The 18322-nt window shown below is 49.1% G+C and overlaps 1 protein-coding gene across 1 annotated transcript; it reads left to right on the plus strand.

The window, feature by feature from the left end:
- Positions 1-13053: 13053 nt before the first annotated feature.
- LOC133166014 (frizzled-8-like) lies at positions 13054-15176 on the plus strand. Its single transcript, XM_061295968.1, has one exon. The coding sequence runs from the start codon at positions 13183-13185 to the stop codon at positions 14902-14904; it is 1722 nt and encodes a 573-aa protein (XP_061151952.1). The 5' UTR covers positions 13054-13182; the 3' UTR covers positions 14905-15176.
- The last annotated feature ends 3146 nt before the right edge of the window (positions 15177-18322 follow it).

Below are 18322 nucleotides of genomic sequence, written 5' to 3' on the forward strand. Positions count from 1 at the left end.
AACGTTTGCGCCATGTTGAGCACATTCGTGACCCCCGACACAAAATGGCGCAAACCCTTAATAGTGCACTAGATGGTGTGCACACTCGGATGCGGCCGCGTCTACCTGCTGCAACACACCTGATTAAAATCTCTGGAAAAGAAGCACGACACCAGTCCCCGATAAGGGAAAAACATGCGGGAAAAAGACCACAAGTTGGCTAAGGTTGTTGATCGCCATTAAAGAGAGACGCAAGAGACAAGAGCCTCCTTTGCCATTATTTATATATACCCCGTCTGGACAAACCCAATATGGATTGCCAATTCAGAACTAGCTTGTTTGAACTTAATGGACGCCACTGTCGGCCAACTTGACGGGAATGACGCAGAGACACCTGTGCAAGGTAATGGACAGCTTGGTTTCATTGTTTTATTTCAGCTTTTGTGTTAATGCTCTTCTTGTATGTATTTGGCGTTTGCATATATGCCTGGAAAAAAAGTTGGAAATATTACATGAAATTGGGTCTTTTTCAGAGTTGGATGTCCAAAAATCCAACTCACTATCGTGCTTGACTACCAGCTACTTTTCTGCGCTTTTTAGTCACAAACAATTGTTTTTGATGAAACCAGTGGGCACACTTGATATTTTTACCCAAAGTTGGCATGTGCTAAACGAGCCGCGGAGGTGTCAGGGGTGGGGCACTTTTAGCCCGCTGAAATCCAATCCATAATTCAATATGGCTGCAGCTGACCGCCACTGTGCTGACAGTCACGCATTCGGCAGTAATCAAATCACGGCGTATAGTAGCTGACCTATGCAAGACACGCACGCGCACCAAAGTGACCCTCGCAGCAATTGAGCAGCAGCTGCTTTGGAATCGTGCTTGTGTGCTCGCGCGCGTGTGTAAACAAGCGTGAGTGTGTGTATGACGCGTGCGTGTGTACATGTGTCCCGGCGTTTCTCTCAATTGCCCGGCAAAAGATCGGGAAACCCGGGCCCGCTCGTTCGACACCCAATACGCAGGAAATGCGAACAGCTGCCGCCCGCTCGAACGATGCTTTCACCACCGACGGCGGAGCCAACCAGCAGAGACTGTATTTGCTCGACGGCCACAAGAGGGAGCTAGTGAGCTCGCTCATGTGTGGCCACAAGGCAGCCACTTTGTTTGAATCAAGTCAAATTTAAATTAAGGGACATTTTGCATTGTTTATAGCATTAGCTCCGGTAATTGCCGGCACATCATCAGCTTGATTAGTTTGAGCAAGTTTCAAGCGTGAGCGGCTCTCATTGTGTGCTTTCCGCATGTTGACTTTTCATTGCGGATCATTTATGCCGGAATTCAAGACCAAAATTCCCCGAGTGCCTTGTGCTTGTGGTCAAAGCCCGGAAAGGAAATATTTGATTTGTTCCCTCAACGCTTGTCTTGATTAGCAGAATGTCTGCACGTCCGGCAATTTGTGGTCAAGGGACGTGCAGTGAAATTAACAGCTGCTGCCGTGTAGGTGCTTGCACTTGAGTAGTTCCTGGATGTGGCATTGTGGTTTTTCTTGCATTTCTACTTGTGTGTGTGTGTGTGTGTACGTGCGTGTGTGTGTGGCCTTCAATGGCTTCCGGAAGCGAGCCGGCCAGCGGCAACCTCACACCTAAATAAATGTCGACTGTGTGTAGCATTCATTCCCTTCTGACTGGAGGAATTTCCAAGCTTGAGAAGACAAAGATCAGCTTCCCCTTGCTTTTTTTTTTGTCTTCTGACTTCCAAGTGCAGGGAAGGCTTCAATGGACCAGAAAAGCAGGCAGGCAGCAAGCAAAGCAGCCTGCCAAGCAGTTGGCCCCCCTTGTTTACATGCTGGCTTCCTGTATCCCACTTAATCAGCGGCATCTGGGAGTCTGCCGGTTTGGCGCTGGAACGGAGGTGCAGACTAAACTCCTGGACGGAGGCAAGAGGTGGGCCGGAAGCAGCGCCTTCTTCACAATCGCAAGCGTGAAGCAACAAAGTCTTGGTCCTCGCGTTTGAAGGATATTCTTTGATGTCCTGCGCCTTAATTTGCCCAACCTCAATGCCGTAATCTGTGACAAACAAATGCTCTCAAATGGAGTTTTGGAAGATGATGAGCTTCACTTCCCAAAATTCCTCCCCCAAGTCACGGATCGCTCTCCACTTGCTTCAGGAAGAGGTGATCCGTCTTGCACGGATTGGTAGGAGGACGCCAAGACGAGCGTCGACTTGTCCCCGTCAGTGTTTTTTGGGTCTGTTTGCGTTTTACTGCCGTGCCATTGTGCGCGTGTCGATAAGCATCTGCCGTCATTCCAACGTTTGTTTACTCGGGGCCAAGAAGTTTCCTGAGTCTTTGAGGGGCTTTCGGGCGTGCGTGGAAGGGGCTTGCGCAATGTTCTACCTGGCAACCAAATGTCAATAGTTAAGGAAGGTGTTCTTTCTGCGATTGACCTGAATTGAACAGGTGAAACAAAATGTCCTTCTGAAGGCTGGCAGGACTATTAACCCGTGGATTTGCCATAAATGACAGTTGAGAGAAGCATAGAGTGTTTGTTTGTGCCTCTGTGAGTCTTTTGGCTACGCTGCCATCCTGTTTATCTTCCGACGAGCGAAACCTGTTGCACGCGGGAGGCTAGCTAATTGGCGGGTGCCGCCGATGCCAGCCGCTCGGCCGACAGATGTTTGTGCCGTGCGGCGGCTAATGAACGAGCCCTGGAAGGCGGCCATGCACGCTCGCTGTCCTCGCAGGATTCATTACGCTGCCGCTCGCGTGCCAGTGGCCAAGCGCATCCACATTATCAGCCTGGCGGAAAGCCGCCGGGGGCTATTTGTTGGCACTGCCTGGGAATGATATGTTGGGCGCCATTCTTGTTTCTTGAGACACTCCTTTTGTCTAGCACTAGCAAAAACAATGGGTGATCGATTCCACACTTGTGGACGACATATCTCCGCAACAGATCGAAACTGCCCATGTTTTTTTCTTTTTTTGTGATCCCAAACTTCCCAATGTTTGCCAATTTGCCATTTAAAGTGCATAGGATCTTTCAACTTCATTTCTAGTCAACAGAAAAATTCAGGACTACAGATTGCCTTTTTTTTGACTCGGCCGTAATCATATTTTCTGCAGTTTTCTTTTTCTTTCCGGCGCCGGTCTGTGTCAAGCAGCCGCTCGTCTTTAGCCAGCTCATTAGCGCCGCTTATTATCGCTTGGGCTCAGGCAGGCCACAGAAGCGGCGCTCGCCCTTTTTACACTGCGGACAGCTTCAATAAGTGCCAAAGACCCCCGAGAGTGCTCCGTGTATGCTAATCACCTCGGAGAATACGGCCAATTGATGATAATTGGTTAGCTTCCAATGGCGGAGTGGATGGGGGGGCGGGGGACAAGGGGTTGGCTAATCCGCCACACAATGATGCGTGTGGGACACTAGCGAGGAAAAAGCTTCTCTTCACTGGAGGGTCTTGGGGCTGAATAAGTGGGGGAGGGGGTGTTGGTGAGGGGTAGGCTGCATAATAGATGAGCCGCACTCCTGCTCTTGTGTGACTCATGAATGATTTTATGACACAAAGCTGCAAGAGTTTCAGTGGGTCGGAAGACAAAGCCGTTGACTCCGTGCGTTGTGCGAGCAGCTGCTGCAATGTTAGCTTTAGCAAAGCGAGTGTTTGACTCACGACGGACGGGCTTCAATAACGCTAATAAGGTTCACTTTGTTGAAGCTTCCGGCCTATTTGAACTTCACTTGTCTTAACTTTAGTGTTAAGGCTATTCTGTGTCATGGCTACGTCCTGAAATGAGGCATGCGTGCCATCCAAATCGAAATGAGGTTATGTTTTGTACCAATTAATTTGGGCCCAATTGCGGTTTCCATAGCAACATCTCTCGCGCCGGCCTCAAAAGGCGCCGGACGCGAGAAGTCGGCAACTAGTGGAGTCAAGCGTTTAAGAACATTTCCTCCGCTCTTGTGCCCGTGCAGCGTTTGCAGCCAAGTTCACAAAGGCTTCATTGAAAAGAGAAGCAAAGTTGATCCCCAGAGTTTGTCCGTCCCGGAGTGCTGGCGCTCTTTCGGGCTGCTCCGGTTTCCTGCTTCCATTTGAGGCCCGTGTATTGGCTTTCAGCGCTTGAGGCGCAGGTGCCCCTCCGGGTCCGGTTTCAAGACCCCCGCTCCCTTTTTTTTTTTTAACATGCGCACCAGTAGCCATCTGCTTGATCTGGCCGTGTACACGGCGCCGATCGTCGTCAACAGAAGGAAAGCCTCAGACGAAAGAGGGAAACAATCCCGGGAGAATGTCTTTTTGCCGCCGGAGACGTGTTCTCATGGACGGTGTGGTTCCGTCAAGCATCAGAGCAACTAGTGCGTGTTGTTCGCAGCAGATGCTTTGCGGGACTTGACACGGCGCTTGTTTTTCCTTTCCGGCTGCGTCTCAAGAGCATCCCGGTGCACTCTCGGCACGCTTTTGCAAACACGCTCGATCATCCGCAGGAAATGTTTTGTCTGACTTCCATTAGGCCACTCGACCAGCACTCGTCAAAAATGTCAGAACCTCGCAGCCGACCCTCAGCAACGTAAGCATAAGTTGTAGGCCAACAAAGAAGAACAAAAAAGAAATCAGAAAACAATTGAACAGGAAGTCAGCCCGGTCAGATTGGAAATCCACATTCTGGGCCAATGCCAGGATTCTCGCAAAGTCGGGAAAAAAAAATCTGCTTCAGCCATCAACATTGGGTGAACAAGTCCAATATTATTACAGTTCACCCCCAAAATTTTCCAGGGGCCCCTGACCTGATATTGAACAGAACTTTTTTGCCAGTTTTGTTTTTTTTGGGCAGCCAATCTCAATGAATGAAATGATTGACAGCTTGGACCGGATGAGATTTGCCTCAACAATTTATAAGGAGGCTCAGGGGCTCGATTGTTGCAGTGGGAAGCTTTTATTACCCTCTCATATTTGTCATTCTCCCGCCATTCTTGGTGGCGCTCAGGGAGGGAGAGGACACGTCCTGCAATCAATTTGCACAGGAAGCTTTTTTTTGAGGGACCTTCTGGCACGGACGGAGGAGAATATAATTTGCACAGCACTCACCTGGATTATGTACTACGTGTGGTAGCTAAGTGTCATATCACGTTCCTATTGAAATAAGCGTGACATATCAATTCTCTCTGTCAAAATTGATTGAGAGTCTTCTGGCAAGAGTTGCCTCGAGGCGAGCGAGAGCATCTTTCACAGTGACATGACGCAAGACGGAAATAGCGTAGGTTTCTGGAAGCGAACCCAGAACAAGTTCAAGTCAACAATCGTGGAATGGGACAAACATCTGGAGCTGTCGCCACAGGAACCCAGCAGGAAGTTTTGGACTGACGGCCGCTAATTGATGAGCGGGTTGGGGGGGGGGGAGTCGCTAGTGCTGACATGCAGTAATTACCAGCAGCTCGTTCTTCGAAATGCAGCCTCTAAGCAGCCGGGACCTGTCGAACATTTTGCACTTGGGAAAAGAGTGAGACGAAGCGGCCGCTCGCTCATTTGGGCTGGCACATGTGGCAAGATTGCGCCACCGCGCAAGAATTCAACAGCTGCGCTTGTAATAAAGGCGACGGGATTAAATGACCGGACGCCGATCGCTCCTGAACCTCATCAGCAGGACGCGCAGGAAATTGCCAGTCAAAAGAAAAAAAATGGAGAGGGTTAGGGTTACGATGACGTCAGAGGAAATTTTGTGTTTGAACCAAGCAATCCGTCTTGATAAGTGTCATCGCAGCAATCCAGCGCTGATGGGCTCAGCGCCATGCCAAGTTGCCTTCAGCAAATGGACTTTGGTTTGCTTGGATCGATTCTTGGGAAGCCTCTGTTGGTCTACTTGGCACTCACTTGACACAAAATCATTGGGACACCTTTGGGAGGAGAGGTGAAGACATTTTGGGCAAAAGTATTAGGACACCTCCAGCAAAGTCAGTTCATGAAGAAAACGCGGAGGTTGGAGAACTCGTTTTCGTACGAGATGAGATTCAAACGTGCCTAATAAAATGTCCAGCGAGACCACATGTGACAGGAAGTAAGGATGAAGTTCCACAAAGTTCCACATGCACAACTAAACAATCTGTTGGACAAATAAATGTTTCTGCAGATGTTAGAATACAACCGGTGTGTGTGTGTGTGTTTGCGTGGTTCTGTCTGTCGTCGAGCCGCACTCTTATGTATGAGAGCAACGTGACCTTTTGAGGAATCTGAAGATTGGTGTCGAGGGCCACAAGGGAGACGGGCAGGGTGAAGGGTGCTTTCTTTGTGTGTGTGTGTGTGTGTGTGTGTGTGTGAGACGCGCAGTCACGGAGGTCCACTTGGCCATGAAACCAGAAGGCAAACGCAAGACGATACAAAGAAAACAAACAGGCCGGCGAGGCCTCCCTCTGCGCGTCTAAACAGGCCGAGGTGATTATTGAATCAAGTTGATTGTTTCCTGCTCACGTACACACACGCGTACAATGGGTGCTCTTAATATATTTCTGTTTTGTGATTTGTCACTGCATGTCTGAAAGTTGCACAAACCCACTCGTCCTGAAATAGCGGCGGACCCTTGCAAGTGCAATTGAGTCGAGTTGGCGCTTTTGTCACGGCGCCCCAAAGGGAAACGTCACTTTGGAGTGTCAGCAGAGATGTGGCAGCTGTCAGTCACTCGCACATGCGTGTGCGCTCACTCCGCAGGGTGCAACATGCACAAAGATACACCCGCGCACCCTCATTTGTAGGTGATTGACAGCTGACGTGATCTGGCGCTTCTGTCGTCTGCAAACATTTATCTGAGCCCCTAAAGTTCACATGAATGTCTTTTTTTTGCCTTAAGTATCGGTGGCTGGTATCTACAGCCTCTAAGAGTACTCAATACTTTAAAATGAGCCCATTATCACAATGGGAGCTTCTGGGCTGGGGTTGGTGAGCGTGGGGAGACGAGGTGGATTGATGGATGGAAGTGGTGGGGTGGGAACCCCCAGCGACACCACCCCCACCTTGTCCAGCGCCAATTTGCAATGCAGATAACAAGGAAAAGAAACCTTGACAAAGAAAACTGCGGATGGCAAATGTCATTCCCATTTTGATTCTTGACCCCCACCCTCTTCAAAGTTGGCCCTCCTCTGCCCATTAGCAGCCCCCCCCCCCCCAAGAAAAATCCTTTCACGACCGTTGTTCACATAGACACAACGTCGGGAAAAGAAAGACAGAAAAGGAGTGTTGGAAATTCCCGCCGGTATGGCCAAAGAAGCCAACGTTGTTAAGCGCGCCGCTCGCTTTTGTCGCCGCCAATTTGTCACGTTAGCCTCGCTGGTGGCGGCCGGCCCAATGAATACTATTCAAGAAAAAGAAAAGACTTTTGGGAAACTGCAACGTGCACAACACAAGAATGACGTTTTCAATGCCCCCAAAGAAGAAACTGGTCTCGGCCGCCATTTTCTCCCCAACGTTCCAGTGGCGCAAAATGGCCGTTGCACACCACGATGTCTGACATCTTCTTTGACTTTGGCCGCAGTCCTTGAGACTTTTCTACGCGTCCCCTTCTGATAGCATGGTGGACGCACTCACCTGTTTTAATGTCCATCAGGGAATGTTGTGACAGGGCTGATTATTTTTTCTCGCTTTCCTTTCACCGGAAAGGAAGCGCTTGCTTCCCGACCCCGCAGCCCTGGGAGTCCCAGACGCTCCCTCGTCTGGAATAAGCGTTCCGCGGGCCGAGAGAAATACGAGCCTAAGGCAGAAAGTTGGCAGCTTGCCGGCCCACGTGATCCGAAACATACGTGCGCGTTGCGTGCCGAGTGTGACTCCCCGCGGGCTTCCAAAATGGCCGTTTCGCACGGGATTCCCGAGTCAAGTTTCAGGACTTTTAAAATGGCCTTTAGACCCTCTAGTAGGATTCGACCGGATCGGCGTTTGCTTCAGGGTTCGCATGTAAGCTGAAATGCTTTGTGTTGGACCGGGAAAAAAGTGAAGCCAAGCAAATGCTTGGTCAGCAAGACTATTTCTTTTTCTTTTCAGAGCTAGCACAATTAAAGTAGTAGTAGTATTATGGCCTGGAAAGTGACTTTGTGTGATTGCAGTAGCAAATGTCTGCACGCATTATGGTGTGTGCATGTGTGTGTGTGTGTGTCACTGGTCTGTATTTCCTCTTAAGGCGAGCGCAATCTGTTCCGGCCGGGAAGCTTGTCAACCTGCATTTGAAAATGTTAATTCTCATGAGGTGGCATGCAGGACAGAATACGAGTGCATGTGTGTGCAGATTTCTGAGTGGAGAACAATGAAGCGCAATAGGAATGGTGACCCGCTAACAAAGGGGTTAATGACGTTACCCCCCCCTCCCCCTTAAAGTCCGCCTCGGTGTGTGGATTCACTCTAAATGTAAATAAGTGAGGTCGCGCCACTAATTAGCCCCCAGGGGGCGACGTCATTTTGTTAGGCGGCGTTGTGTCGAGAGAAGAAGAAGCCGAGGACGCGTGCTGATGATTGGCTGATAACAAAAGTGGCTAGAAAAGTGCTCATTAAGACTTGAAAGGTAGACAGAAACAGATAAGAAGGCCACGCCCACTACCATCATCTTCCTCACCTGGCTCTTCATCCTCCTCCTCTTGGCTCTTCATCCTCCTACTCCTCTCCCTCATCTTCATACACCACCTTACGCGCCTCTTCATCATCCTCATGGTCTGCCATCTCGTCATCCTCCTTGTGCACCCCTCATCTTCATCCATTCTCCTCTTCCTCCTAGTTCTCTTCATCCTCCTCATCGTTCTCCTCTTCCACATCTTTCTCATTCTTTGCATCATATTGGTTTATTTCATCCTCCTCCTCCTCATTCTCTTCATCATTAACCTCCTCTTCGTCAGCCCACCTCCTCTTCCTCCTTCTCCTCCACCTCATCATCACGGCAATGACGAAAGCAGTCGTGGCTCGAAGCTTGGAGATCGTTTGGGAATTAAAAAAAAACACGCAACTCATTAGCATGGCTTTTTTTTTTTTTTTTTAGGAAACAAAAAGTGAAACGAGTTCAAGAACAAGTCAAGAGTTTCTTCAAGTCTAATGAGGGCACAAATGTCAGCAGCTGTCAATCACGTTGGCACTTCTCACCGGGAGCTTGCCTTTTGACATCATCCGGAGCGAGCGAGCAAGTGTGCGTTGGTGGACGCTCCTCTCAGCGGGGATCCGCCATGGCACCGGCGTTGTTTATTTTGGTGTCGGGCTGACGATCTTCTCCGCTGTTTGAGCGGGGAAAGAAACACACGTGAAGACGGTTTGCTTTCCGGCGGTGTTCCGTTTGTCACACGCCAACAACTTTGCGAGCGCCGACGTGTGCATCCAAAGAAGCTCAATGCAGATCTGCTTACCCATAATCTTTGATTGCTTAACCTTTTGTAAAAGTGAAAGTGGCTCAGAGAAAACTTCAATGTGCCCGCCCCCCATCCTTAAAAATGAGGATAAAGTTGTATTGTTTGCATGTGGAAATGTTTTGCTCACTTCCTCCTTTCACGCTCACTTGGAGAAATTCCTGAATGGAATCTGTGGAGCTCTCTTCTGCTGAACAAAAAAACAAAAGGCAATGTCTGGAATTCTGGGAAAGGCATTTATTGGAAATCCCAGGAGGGGTGCACACAAGCGTGCCGCTTCTGCGTTAATGCCATTAAGTGTCCCGCCACTGCCGCCGATGATTTTGCTGGAATGTGCCGGCGCGTCTCCCGGGAACGGTCGCCGCTCTCGCTCAATGCCGCGTTTGTTTGCCAAAAGGTTAGGCTGACACAACGGCGCCTTTCGTCCAACAATTTATTTTGTGGCGTGCATTTTTTGCAGAATTGGGCCCTGGCGGTACCACGTCCTACAGATAAGTGGCCAAGTTCTCCCAAAGCGGCACGGCATGCGCCTTTCCCTCGGTTTGGGTCGGGCGAGGTGACTTTGTGAGCAGCTGAAGTGCATTTTGGGAGGCGGAGGCTGCTCATTGGGGAGATAAGGAGGCTATTCAATGTAGAGCGGGGAGGGGGGGGGGCATTAAGTGGGGGTGTACCTGCTTACATTGGGCCCCAATTAGCAGCACAATGATGCCGGGATTTGCGGAGACTCAAGTGGGTCAATTTGCGCACGTGTGCAGATGAGCGCACAAATAATCAGTGGCAACTGCAATTAGGAACCAAGGAAGCCTCTGCGTTGATAATGATTGATATTGACAGATATTGACATGAGGCATTTAAATCTGTGTGAAGGCTTTTTGGAGAATAGCAACACTTGACTTGTTTTTTGATGTCCCCTCCTGTGACCAGATGAGGACCCCATTGGGGTTCTTGGGGTCCCCCCGGTACTGTACGGCTTGGCCGACACGTTGGCCGCCGCTTTGGGGGCCGCACCCCAGCTGAATGGACACTTGGGAGGGAGGGGGTATGCGACAACCCTCTCCCCCACCCCACCACTGGCCCCTTTTGTCCTCGCAAGCAGCGAGAGGAGAAATAAAAATGTTTTTCTTGAAGTTCTAATGAGGCGCCGGAGAGCGCAAAGAAGACCAAAGGACCGGGACCCGTTGAATAGAAGAAAGGATGCAGGTGCAAAAGAGGAAGATGAGAAGAAGGGGTGAAGGAATAGAACAAAAATGCTACGTTTTTTTTTTTTTTTCTTCTTTGTGCCACTTGTGGGCCTGGGTGCATTTTGGCGTGGGAAAGGATTTGCCACTTTACTTTTTCCAGTGGGAAATGGCTGCAGTGCAAAAAGGGAAGCTTTCAAATGAGCACGTATGACAGTTTCAAGTTTTCAAAGTGGGCTTTACGAACTATAAATATGGCCGCTTGGGACTTTTCTTGTGTCCTCTGTGACAGGCCGCAGCCTGCCGCCATTTCCTCGCTAGATTTGTGGCGGCCTGTTTTTAACGAGCTCGCCCTTGACCTGCACAAAAACCTGCAAAGTGTTTTCGCACACAATAAAAGAAACGGTTTAGCTATTGGCTTCCCGAGTCAAACGTTGACCCCTCGGCACCGTTTGCTTGGCTAGTTTGACGAAACCGCAACAGCAGCGAGCGTGACTTTATTTGACTTGCTTTTGTCAGCTTGCAAATTCCTCTGGATGACATTTACGAATTCAGCTAACGTCAGGTAAATGCTTTGTAAACAGTTGAGCACACATATTTTTATAGCGCAGTGAAATTTTTAGTGCGGGTGCAAAGGTCCAAAGGGTGAAGTTGATGTTCTCTCTTCTGATAGGTTCAGAGTGCACATCTTTGCCTCATTTTCCCCTTTCTCGGTCCCGGCAAGCCGATTATCTAACTTTGCAACTCGTCAGATAGATCGGTCAAGAGGTCCTTGTGATGGACCTGCTTGTCCTTGATCCGGTTGGTTGGTTGTGATCCGCTATAAAGAAGTGCTGGTCTTATTCGTTGCCTTTCTTTGCTGCCTTTAGGATCGGATTCTTATTGGTCAAGAGGTCCTTCTCCTGGTATTTGTCAATACTGGTCAGATTGTGTCTTTTTATTTTTTTTATGCAAAGAAAAAGGTAAAATGATCCACTCAAATCTTTTTCCTTTACATCTCCTATATATTTTCCAATTTTGTTGAAGACATTTTGTAGAGGCTAGTGTAATGCTTGCTCAACTTCATTGTGTGTGCGTGTGTCATTGTTTGCTTTGGTTAATGAGCGAAAGGAAGGTGAACCAATCCACGTGTGTGTGTGTGTGTGTGTGTGTGTGTGTGTGTGTGTGTGTGTGTGTGTGTGTGCGCGTGCGCTCTGGGCCACGCATCTCACCTCTGCTGATTGCGAGACCCTCCTTGAGTAAACACGTGTGAGGTGGAATCCAGCCTGTGGAAAGCAGGAGGAAGGAAGGGAGGAAGGACTCCAGGGAGGGAGAGAGAGGGAGGGAGCAAGGAGTCACACCAAAAACCCGAGGAGACTGACAAACTGATTGTATGAAATTTAAAGCCATATTTGGCATAGAAGAGGAGAAGGCCAGAGCGAGGAGGCCTATTTATTACGGTGAACAAGTCGGGGCAACATCTTGACAAAAATTCAGCACGGCACCATTTATAATCGGCCTTGCGATGCGTTTGAGCCCATCTGACAAAACAACGCCGTTTGAAGCCCACCAATCCAGTGGCAAGTGTGAATGGCTCTAATTAGCGCTTATCTGCTCTGCAAGCGCTAGTTTGTTTTCTTATGGGCGGGGTTGTCAAATTAACACACACACGCACAGGGTGGGCTGTGTTGCAGTAATCATCCGCACAGCGTCCGACCAATCAAACAATTTGCACTGAAGTTAAGACAAACAGACGACTCCCTTTGCAGCCAGACCACCCCCTGCGGTGGGCTAACAACACCATATTAACCGCACAGTAGATAAAGCCAAAGCAAAACCTCAAACGTAATCTCAATAAATGAGACATTAATAAAGTAGAACACATCAATGTATCTGAGAATCGCTATACAGTGTGACCAAATTGAACTTAAATTAAACTTTTGTTTTTTTCGTACATTCTGTCTGTTGCCTGAAAGACCTCTTGTGGCCTCGTGCTAAGCACAAAAAAGGCTACGTGCATTTCATTAGGTACATATCTCATTTTAATAATGCAGTAATATGTATTTGACGATTGGTAACAGACAGGGTTGTTCTTTTTCCCCACATTATGCGCGCTCCCTGAATGCAACTGGGTCAGGTTCGAACAATGGATTGAACAATATGGATGTGAAGGAAATAAATGACTCGTTAATTGTAATGCGTGGTTTAAATAGGCCCTTAAAAGTACTGGGTTTGCACAAAACAACCCAACCAAATGGGTCCATTTGTTTTCCAGGTTCGGTCCAATTTTTAAGCAATGGTATTCCCTTGGCTTGTTGGGGTGATGTTTCCACATGTGTGGCTTTAGTGACTATTGTCCTGCCTCGCTCATTACGATAGCGTTGACTCCGCTAATGACATTCCTCGCTAATGGGACCTTTGTATTCAGTGTGTGTATTGGAGTGCCGAAGCTCTTTGAGTTTGATTGACGTGAGGGCCGCGACCCTCCTCGGGTTTGGGGGCGTGGCCTCGTCTCGCCCGAGTCGCCTTGCGTATAAAAAGCCGCAGCCCGCCCACGGAGTGCACACACGCACGCATGCCCAGACAGACGCACGGGGACGCGGGGAGGAGCGGACCGGGCATGCAGTCATGACTCGTTTCGGCTCTTCGTCCGACTGAGGCGCGGGCGTCCGTCAGTCCGTCCGTCCGTCCGGCCATGTCCCGCTGCGCGCTCTTGCTGTGCCTCTTCACGCTGGCCGTGCACCGCTCGCGCTGCTGGGGCGCCAAGCCGCTGCAGTGCCAGGAGATCTCGGTGCCCATGTGCAAGGGCATCGGCTACAACCTCACGTATATGCCCAACCAGTTCCACCACGACACGCAGGACGAGGCTGGGCTAGAGGTGCACCAGTTCCTGGCGCTGGTGGAGATCAAGTGCTCGGCTGACCTGCGCTTCTTCCTGTGCAGCATGTACACGCCCATTTGCCTGGAGGACTACAAGAAACCGCTGCCGCCTTGCCGGAGCGTGTGCGAGCGGGCGCGAGCCGGCTGCGCGCCACTCATGCGACAGTTTGGCTTCCCGTGGCCCGACCGCATGAGGTGCGAGCTGCTTCCGGAGCAGGGCCAGCAGGACTTGCTGTGCATGGACTACAAGCAGGACCCGCGTCGGGTCGCTGTCGCAGCTGCCGCCAGTGTCGTGCCACCCACCAAGCGCCCGCCGCTCAAGCCCTGGAAGAAGGCGGTCTACAAGCACCCGCACAAGCCACCCCCGGTGGCGCATCACGAGGGGGCGCCCCCTGCTCCTAAATGCCCGCCGCCGGCTGACTGCGTGGCCGCGTCCGCGTCCTGCCACAGTCCCTTCTTCAGCGCCGAGGAGCGCGCCTTCACCGGCTTCTGGATCGGCCTGTGGGCGGCGCTGTGTTTCGCGTCCACGCTGACCACCGTGGCCACCTTCCTGGTGGACATGGAGCGTTTCAAGTACCCCGAGCGGCCCATCATCTTCCTGGCCGCCTGCTACCTGTGCGTGTCGGCCGGCTACCTGCTGCGGCTGGCGGCGGGCCACGAGAAAGTGGCGTGCACGCGCCAGCACGGGGTCGATCACTCACAGCAGGCCAGCGTTGGCCCCGCGCTATGCACGCTGGTCTTCCTCCTGGTCTACTTCTTCGGCATGGCTGCGTCCATCTGGTGGGTCATCCTGTCTCTCGCCTGGTTCCTGGCCGCCGCGCTCAAGTGGGGCAACGAGGCCATCGCGGGCTACGCGTCCTACTTCCACCTGGCCGCCTGGCTCCTCCCCAGCACGAAAACCATCGCAGCGCTGGCGCTGGGCTCCGTGGACGGGGACCCGGTGGCGGGCATCTGCTACGTGGGCAATCGGAACTTGGACAACCTGCGCGGCTTCGTCCTGGCTCCCATGCTGGTCTACCTACTTGTGGGCTCCATGTTCTTGCTGGCCGGCTTCGTGTCTCTTTTCCGCATCCGCCGCGTCATCCGGCGCCAGGGCGGAGGCGGCGTGGCCAAGGCGGACAAGCTGCAGCGGCTCATGGTTCGAATCGGAGTGTTCACAGTACTCTATACGGTACCGGCTGCCGTCATCGCGGTGTGCTACTTTTACGAGGCGCACAACCGGCAAGCGTGGGAAGCGGGCTACAAATGCGGGTGCCCCCCCTCCGTGGCGGACGGCCCCCCGCGGCCGGACTACGCCGTGTTCATGCTCAAGTACTTCATGGGGCTTCTGGGAGGCATCGCGTCGGGCGTGTGGGTGTGGTCCGGGAAGACCCTCGACTCGTGGAGGACGTGGTGCACACGATGCTGCTGGAGGAGCAAGACGTCCTCGGCGGGAGGGGGGTCCATGTACAGTGACGTCAGCACCGGTCTCACCTGGAGGTCCGGGACCGGGAGCTCCGTTTCCTTCCCCAAGCAGGTGCCTCTGTCCCGAGTGTGACGGGGTGCAAGGACGCGCGCCGCTAGACCATGAAGCTTTGTTTGTTTTTGTTTTTGTTTTGTCTGAGGAGGAGGCGGGGCACCTCCCTGAGAGTTCATCAGGATGACGTCATCGGGGTTACTCTGGTTCACGTTGCCTTAAAACGGACTCATTACGGGTTTGCATAAATGAGGGTATTTATCTAATTATTTTGTACAGATCCTGTAATTATGTATAATTGTCACTTTGATAGAAGAGTCTATTTTGAATAAATAAAAAAACATTTTTATGATCCACTGACTTGTGCTCACTTTCATAGACTTGAAACTGGTTGACAATTTTTTTGTCTAAGCTCATGACGATAATGTTTACTTGTGGAAGCAGTATTAAATTTATTACCATGACATGTTCAGTATTGCGAATGTACAGCAGTCCTCTGCGAAGAAGTTGCGACGTCTCCACGCACGTCTGTATTATGCTGCCCCCAGGTGGTCAATTTACACACACTAGAAGAAGCAACCATGAATTGAATCGAAAATTCGGACAAAATTATTCATTTTTTTTTAATTCTATCTGAACATGTCATGACTGAATGCTTTGATTTCGTACAGTATCATAGGCTGCTATTTTCCCACATTAAAAACACATTGTAATTTTTGTTATCCGAGTATAACGCTGTGGAAAAACCAGCTTGATCAAATCAGATTGATGACAAGAAAACAGGGTTAAGCCACCTCAAAGTTTCCACCACATTGAGAAGTTTAAGCTTTCAAACAAGTTTTTTTTATATTCATCTCAAGCGATGTGTTGTTTGTCTGTTTTATTTCTGGACAAAAACAACGACGCAGGAACTGGGCTCCTTCAACTCCTCTTGAAACCGGAACAAATACTCTCCCTACTTAACAGGTGAAACCATCATTAAAAAAAAACATGTCTTGTGTGTACTGCATATTTGATTTGATTTCAAATTATTTGCAAATTTGTTTCCAAATTAGTTTGTTGACAAAAATTAAACTTATTGTGAAATTTAATTTCAGAAATTATGCAAATTTAGGATTTTGCATGAATAAAGACGCGTTTTTCCCTTTAAAATAATTCCCCGAAAACAAATAAATTATCATAGGAATTGTTATTAAAAAGAATATCAGAATAAAGTTTAAAAAAAAGTATATTTTTTAAATCAAATCAACATTACTCAAAAGCTTGAGCTTTTTATTTCCTGAAAAGTGTTTTCTTGTTAACTTTGGAAGAACGACTTTATTCCCATAAAAAGCCCAATGAAGACTTTGGTCTAGGATGGGAGTCGCTGATAGTGTAGGGATACATTCGCCTGTCTTGAGTGCGATTCCCGCATATGACGGTGTGAATGTGTGTGTGTGTGTGAGACCAAAAAAAATAAATCCTTGGTCTTGATGCTACTTTGGTCCACCAGCAGGGAGTGCTACAACCTAAACCAATCGACTTTATTTGCGAGGTCAATGGGTGCAAGACTCCAAACCTGAAATTTGCTGCCATGAAAGGATTTTACACAAATTTTGTATGCAAAATAGTACAAATCGTTCATTGCCGCCCTCCCTAACTCATTTGCTGCGCTTTCATTCGCTTCAATTTTGTTTGTTGTATTAATTCTGTTTGCAATATTGACAAGAAGTTTTGACCAAATGGTATTCGCAAATGTGACTTTAAATTTGCACGTTATCAATTATTTATTCATTAATTGGTAATCCCGATTTTGTTCTAATTTATCTGCTCAAAAGCATCGACATTTTCGTGAAATTTCACGTTTAAAATTCCACGTTTAAAAAAAAAATAAAGAAATCGATAAAATACGAATAATTAAATATCTTTTTTAAGATTGTCTAATTTCTCCCAATAAAATCCGACTTCCCTTGTAAGATTTTCCTTCCAAATGAAATTGTTGGATAGCATCTCTTGATTTGCATTTGACTTCACGATTAAAGTTTTCCTACAAATTAAAACCATTCTCAAAATACGCGTTTTTCGGCCGTGTCGACACTTTGCTGAACTTTATTTAAAGTTGAGGCTTGGGTGTGGGCTTTTTTTTTTTTTTCCGTGGGGGACGAAGGAACACAACCGGCTGGCGGTTCCCATAATGAAGCACGGCCCCGGCTTCCTCCCGCTTCCAATATAATTTTATTAGCCATTGTGGTAATTGAGGCGGTCTGTTAGGTGATGTTACGTGTTAACGTGTCTCAATTACAGACTTGACTCCTGGGGTCTCGTTGGTACAGTAAAGCGGGAAGAGGAGGAGGCGGCAGACGCACACGTGACGGCAAAACAGTCGGGAATTTATTCTGCTAATTACAGCAGATGAGATTCGATTTTGCATGCTTGGGAAGGATTGTCCAAGTGTGTGTGTGTGTGTGTCCACACACCCAATTTTGGGTTTGAAGCCCTAATCTAGTCTTGAAAGCCTCATTTGAAAGCCCAAGGCAGACTTACAACCTTAATTTGAAGCCGTAACCTTGGCTCGACAAACCACTCTCGCTCGTTTGACACTTGACCCAGCTCAAAAGCCGAACTTTGTCTTGAAACTGTCAAAAGTCTTCTCTGTGACCCAAACCTTGTCTTATCGCCAAATTTGAAGCCCCAACTTGTGCTTGATGGGGTTGACCTCATCAAAAACGTCAAGGTACGACCCTGCTTTGAACCCAAATTCCAAATGCTTCCTTTGTCTCAACGTCTTAACCAATTGCAATTTTCTCAACACGACAACTGTCTCTGGATTCAATTGTCCGTCGCTTTCTCAGATGTATTCGACTAATTCTCCTCACGGGCGTTAATCACCGGGCGCCATCGTGTCGGCAAAACGTGTCTCGGGTTTAAAAATAGCGCAATGATCTCTCCATTGCGTCCCCGGGGGGCGGCGAGCAAATGAATCGCTGTGATTAAAATAGAATGTGAGGAATAATGCGGACAAGGTTTGGCAGTATCGTTCCCGTGGGGAATTATGTTTCCCACTCGGGCCGAGGAAGCGGAAAGAGCCAATCGGGTTGTCCCTCGTCCTCGCTCGCGGTGGAAACGTCACGTGAACTCGGTGGAGCCGTAAATCAAATGCCACAAGTCTGAAGTTTGACGGTGGGCCTTTAAAATGACAGTGAAAAAAAAAAAACTGAGTCGTAAAACAACGTGAGGCTAATGGAGCTGACGGCACAAAGAGGAACCATAACAATAAAACCAGGAGCATTTCTACAAACGAGGCGGCAAGTGAACTCTTCACTTTGTTTTACTGCCTCACTAAAGACTTTTTAATGCTCGCATCAGTCACACAAGTCACATCGGAGATTTTGGCCCTTGAGGGCCACCGTAGTTCGTTGGGAAGCTCGGCATTTGCGAGGCCCGTTTGGTTCAAGCCTCTCGTGTCGTTTCAATTCAAAATGCAAACATTGCGACAAAATATCTTGGCTCGCCCGCAAAA

This window comes from Syngnathus typhle, linkage group LG13 (assembly GCF_033458585.1).
Source record: "Syngnathus typhle isolate RoL2023-S1 ecotype Sweden linkage group LG13, RoL_Styp_1.0, whole genome shotgun sequence".
Taxonomy (NCBI): Eukaryota; Metazoa; Chordata; class Actinopteri; order Syngnathiformes; family Syngnathidae; genus Syngnathus; species Syngnathus typhle.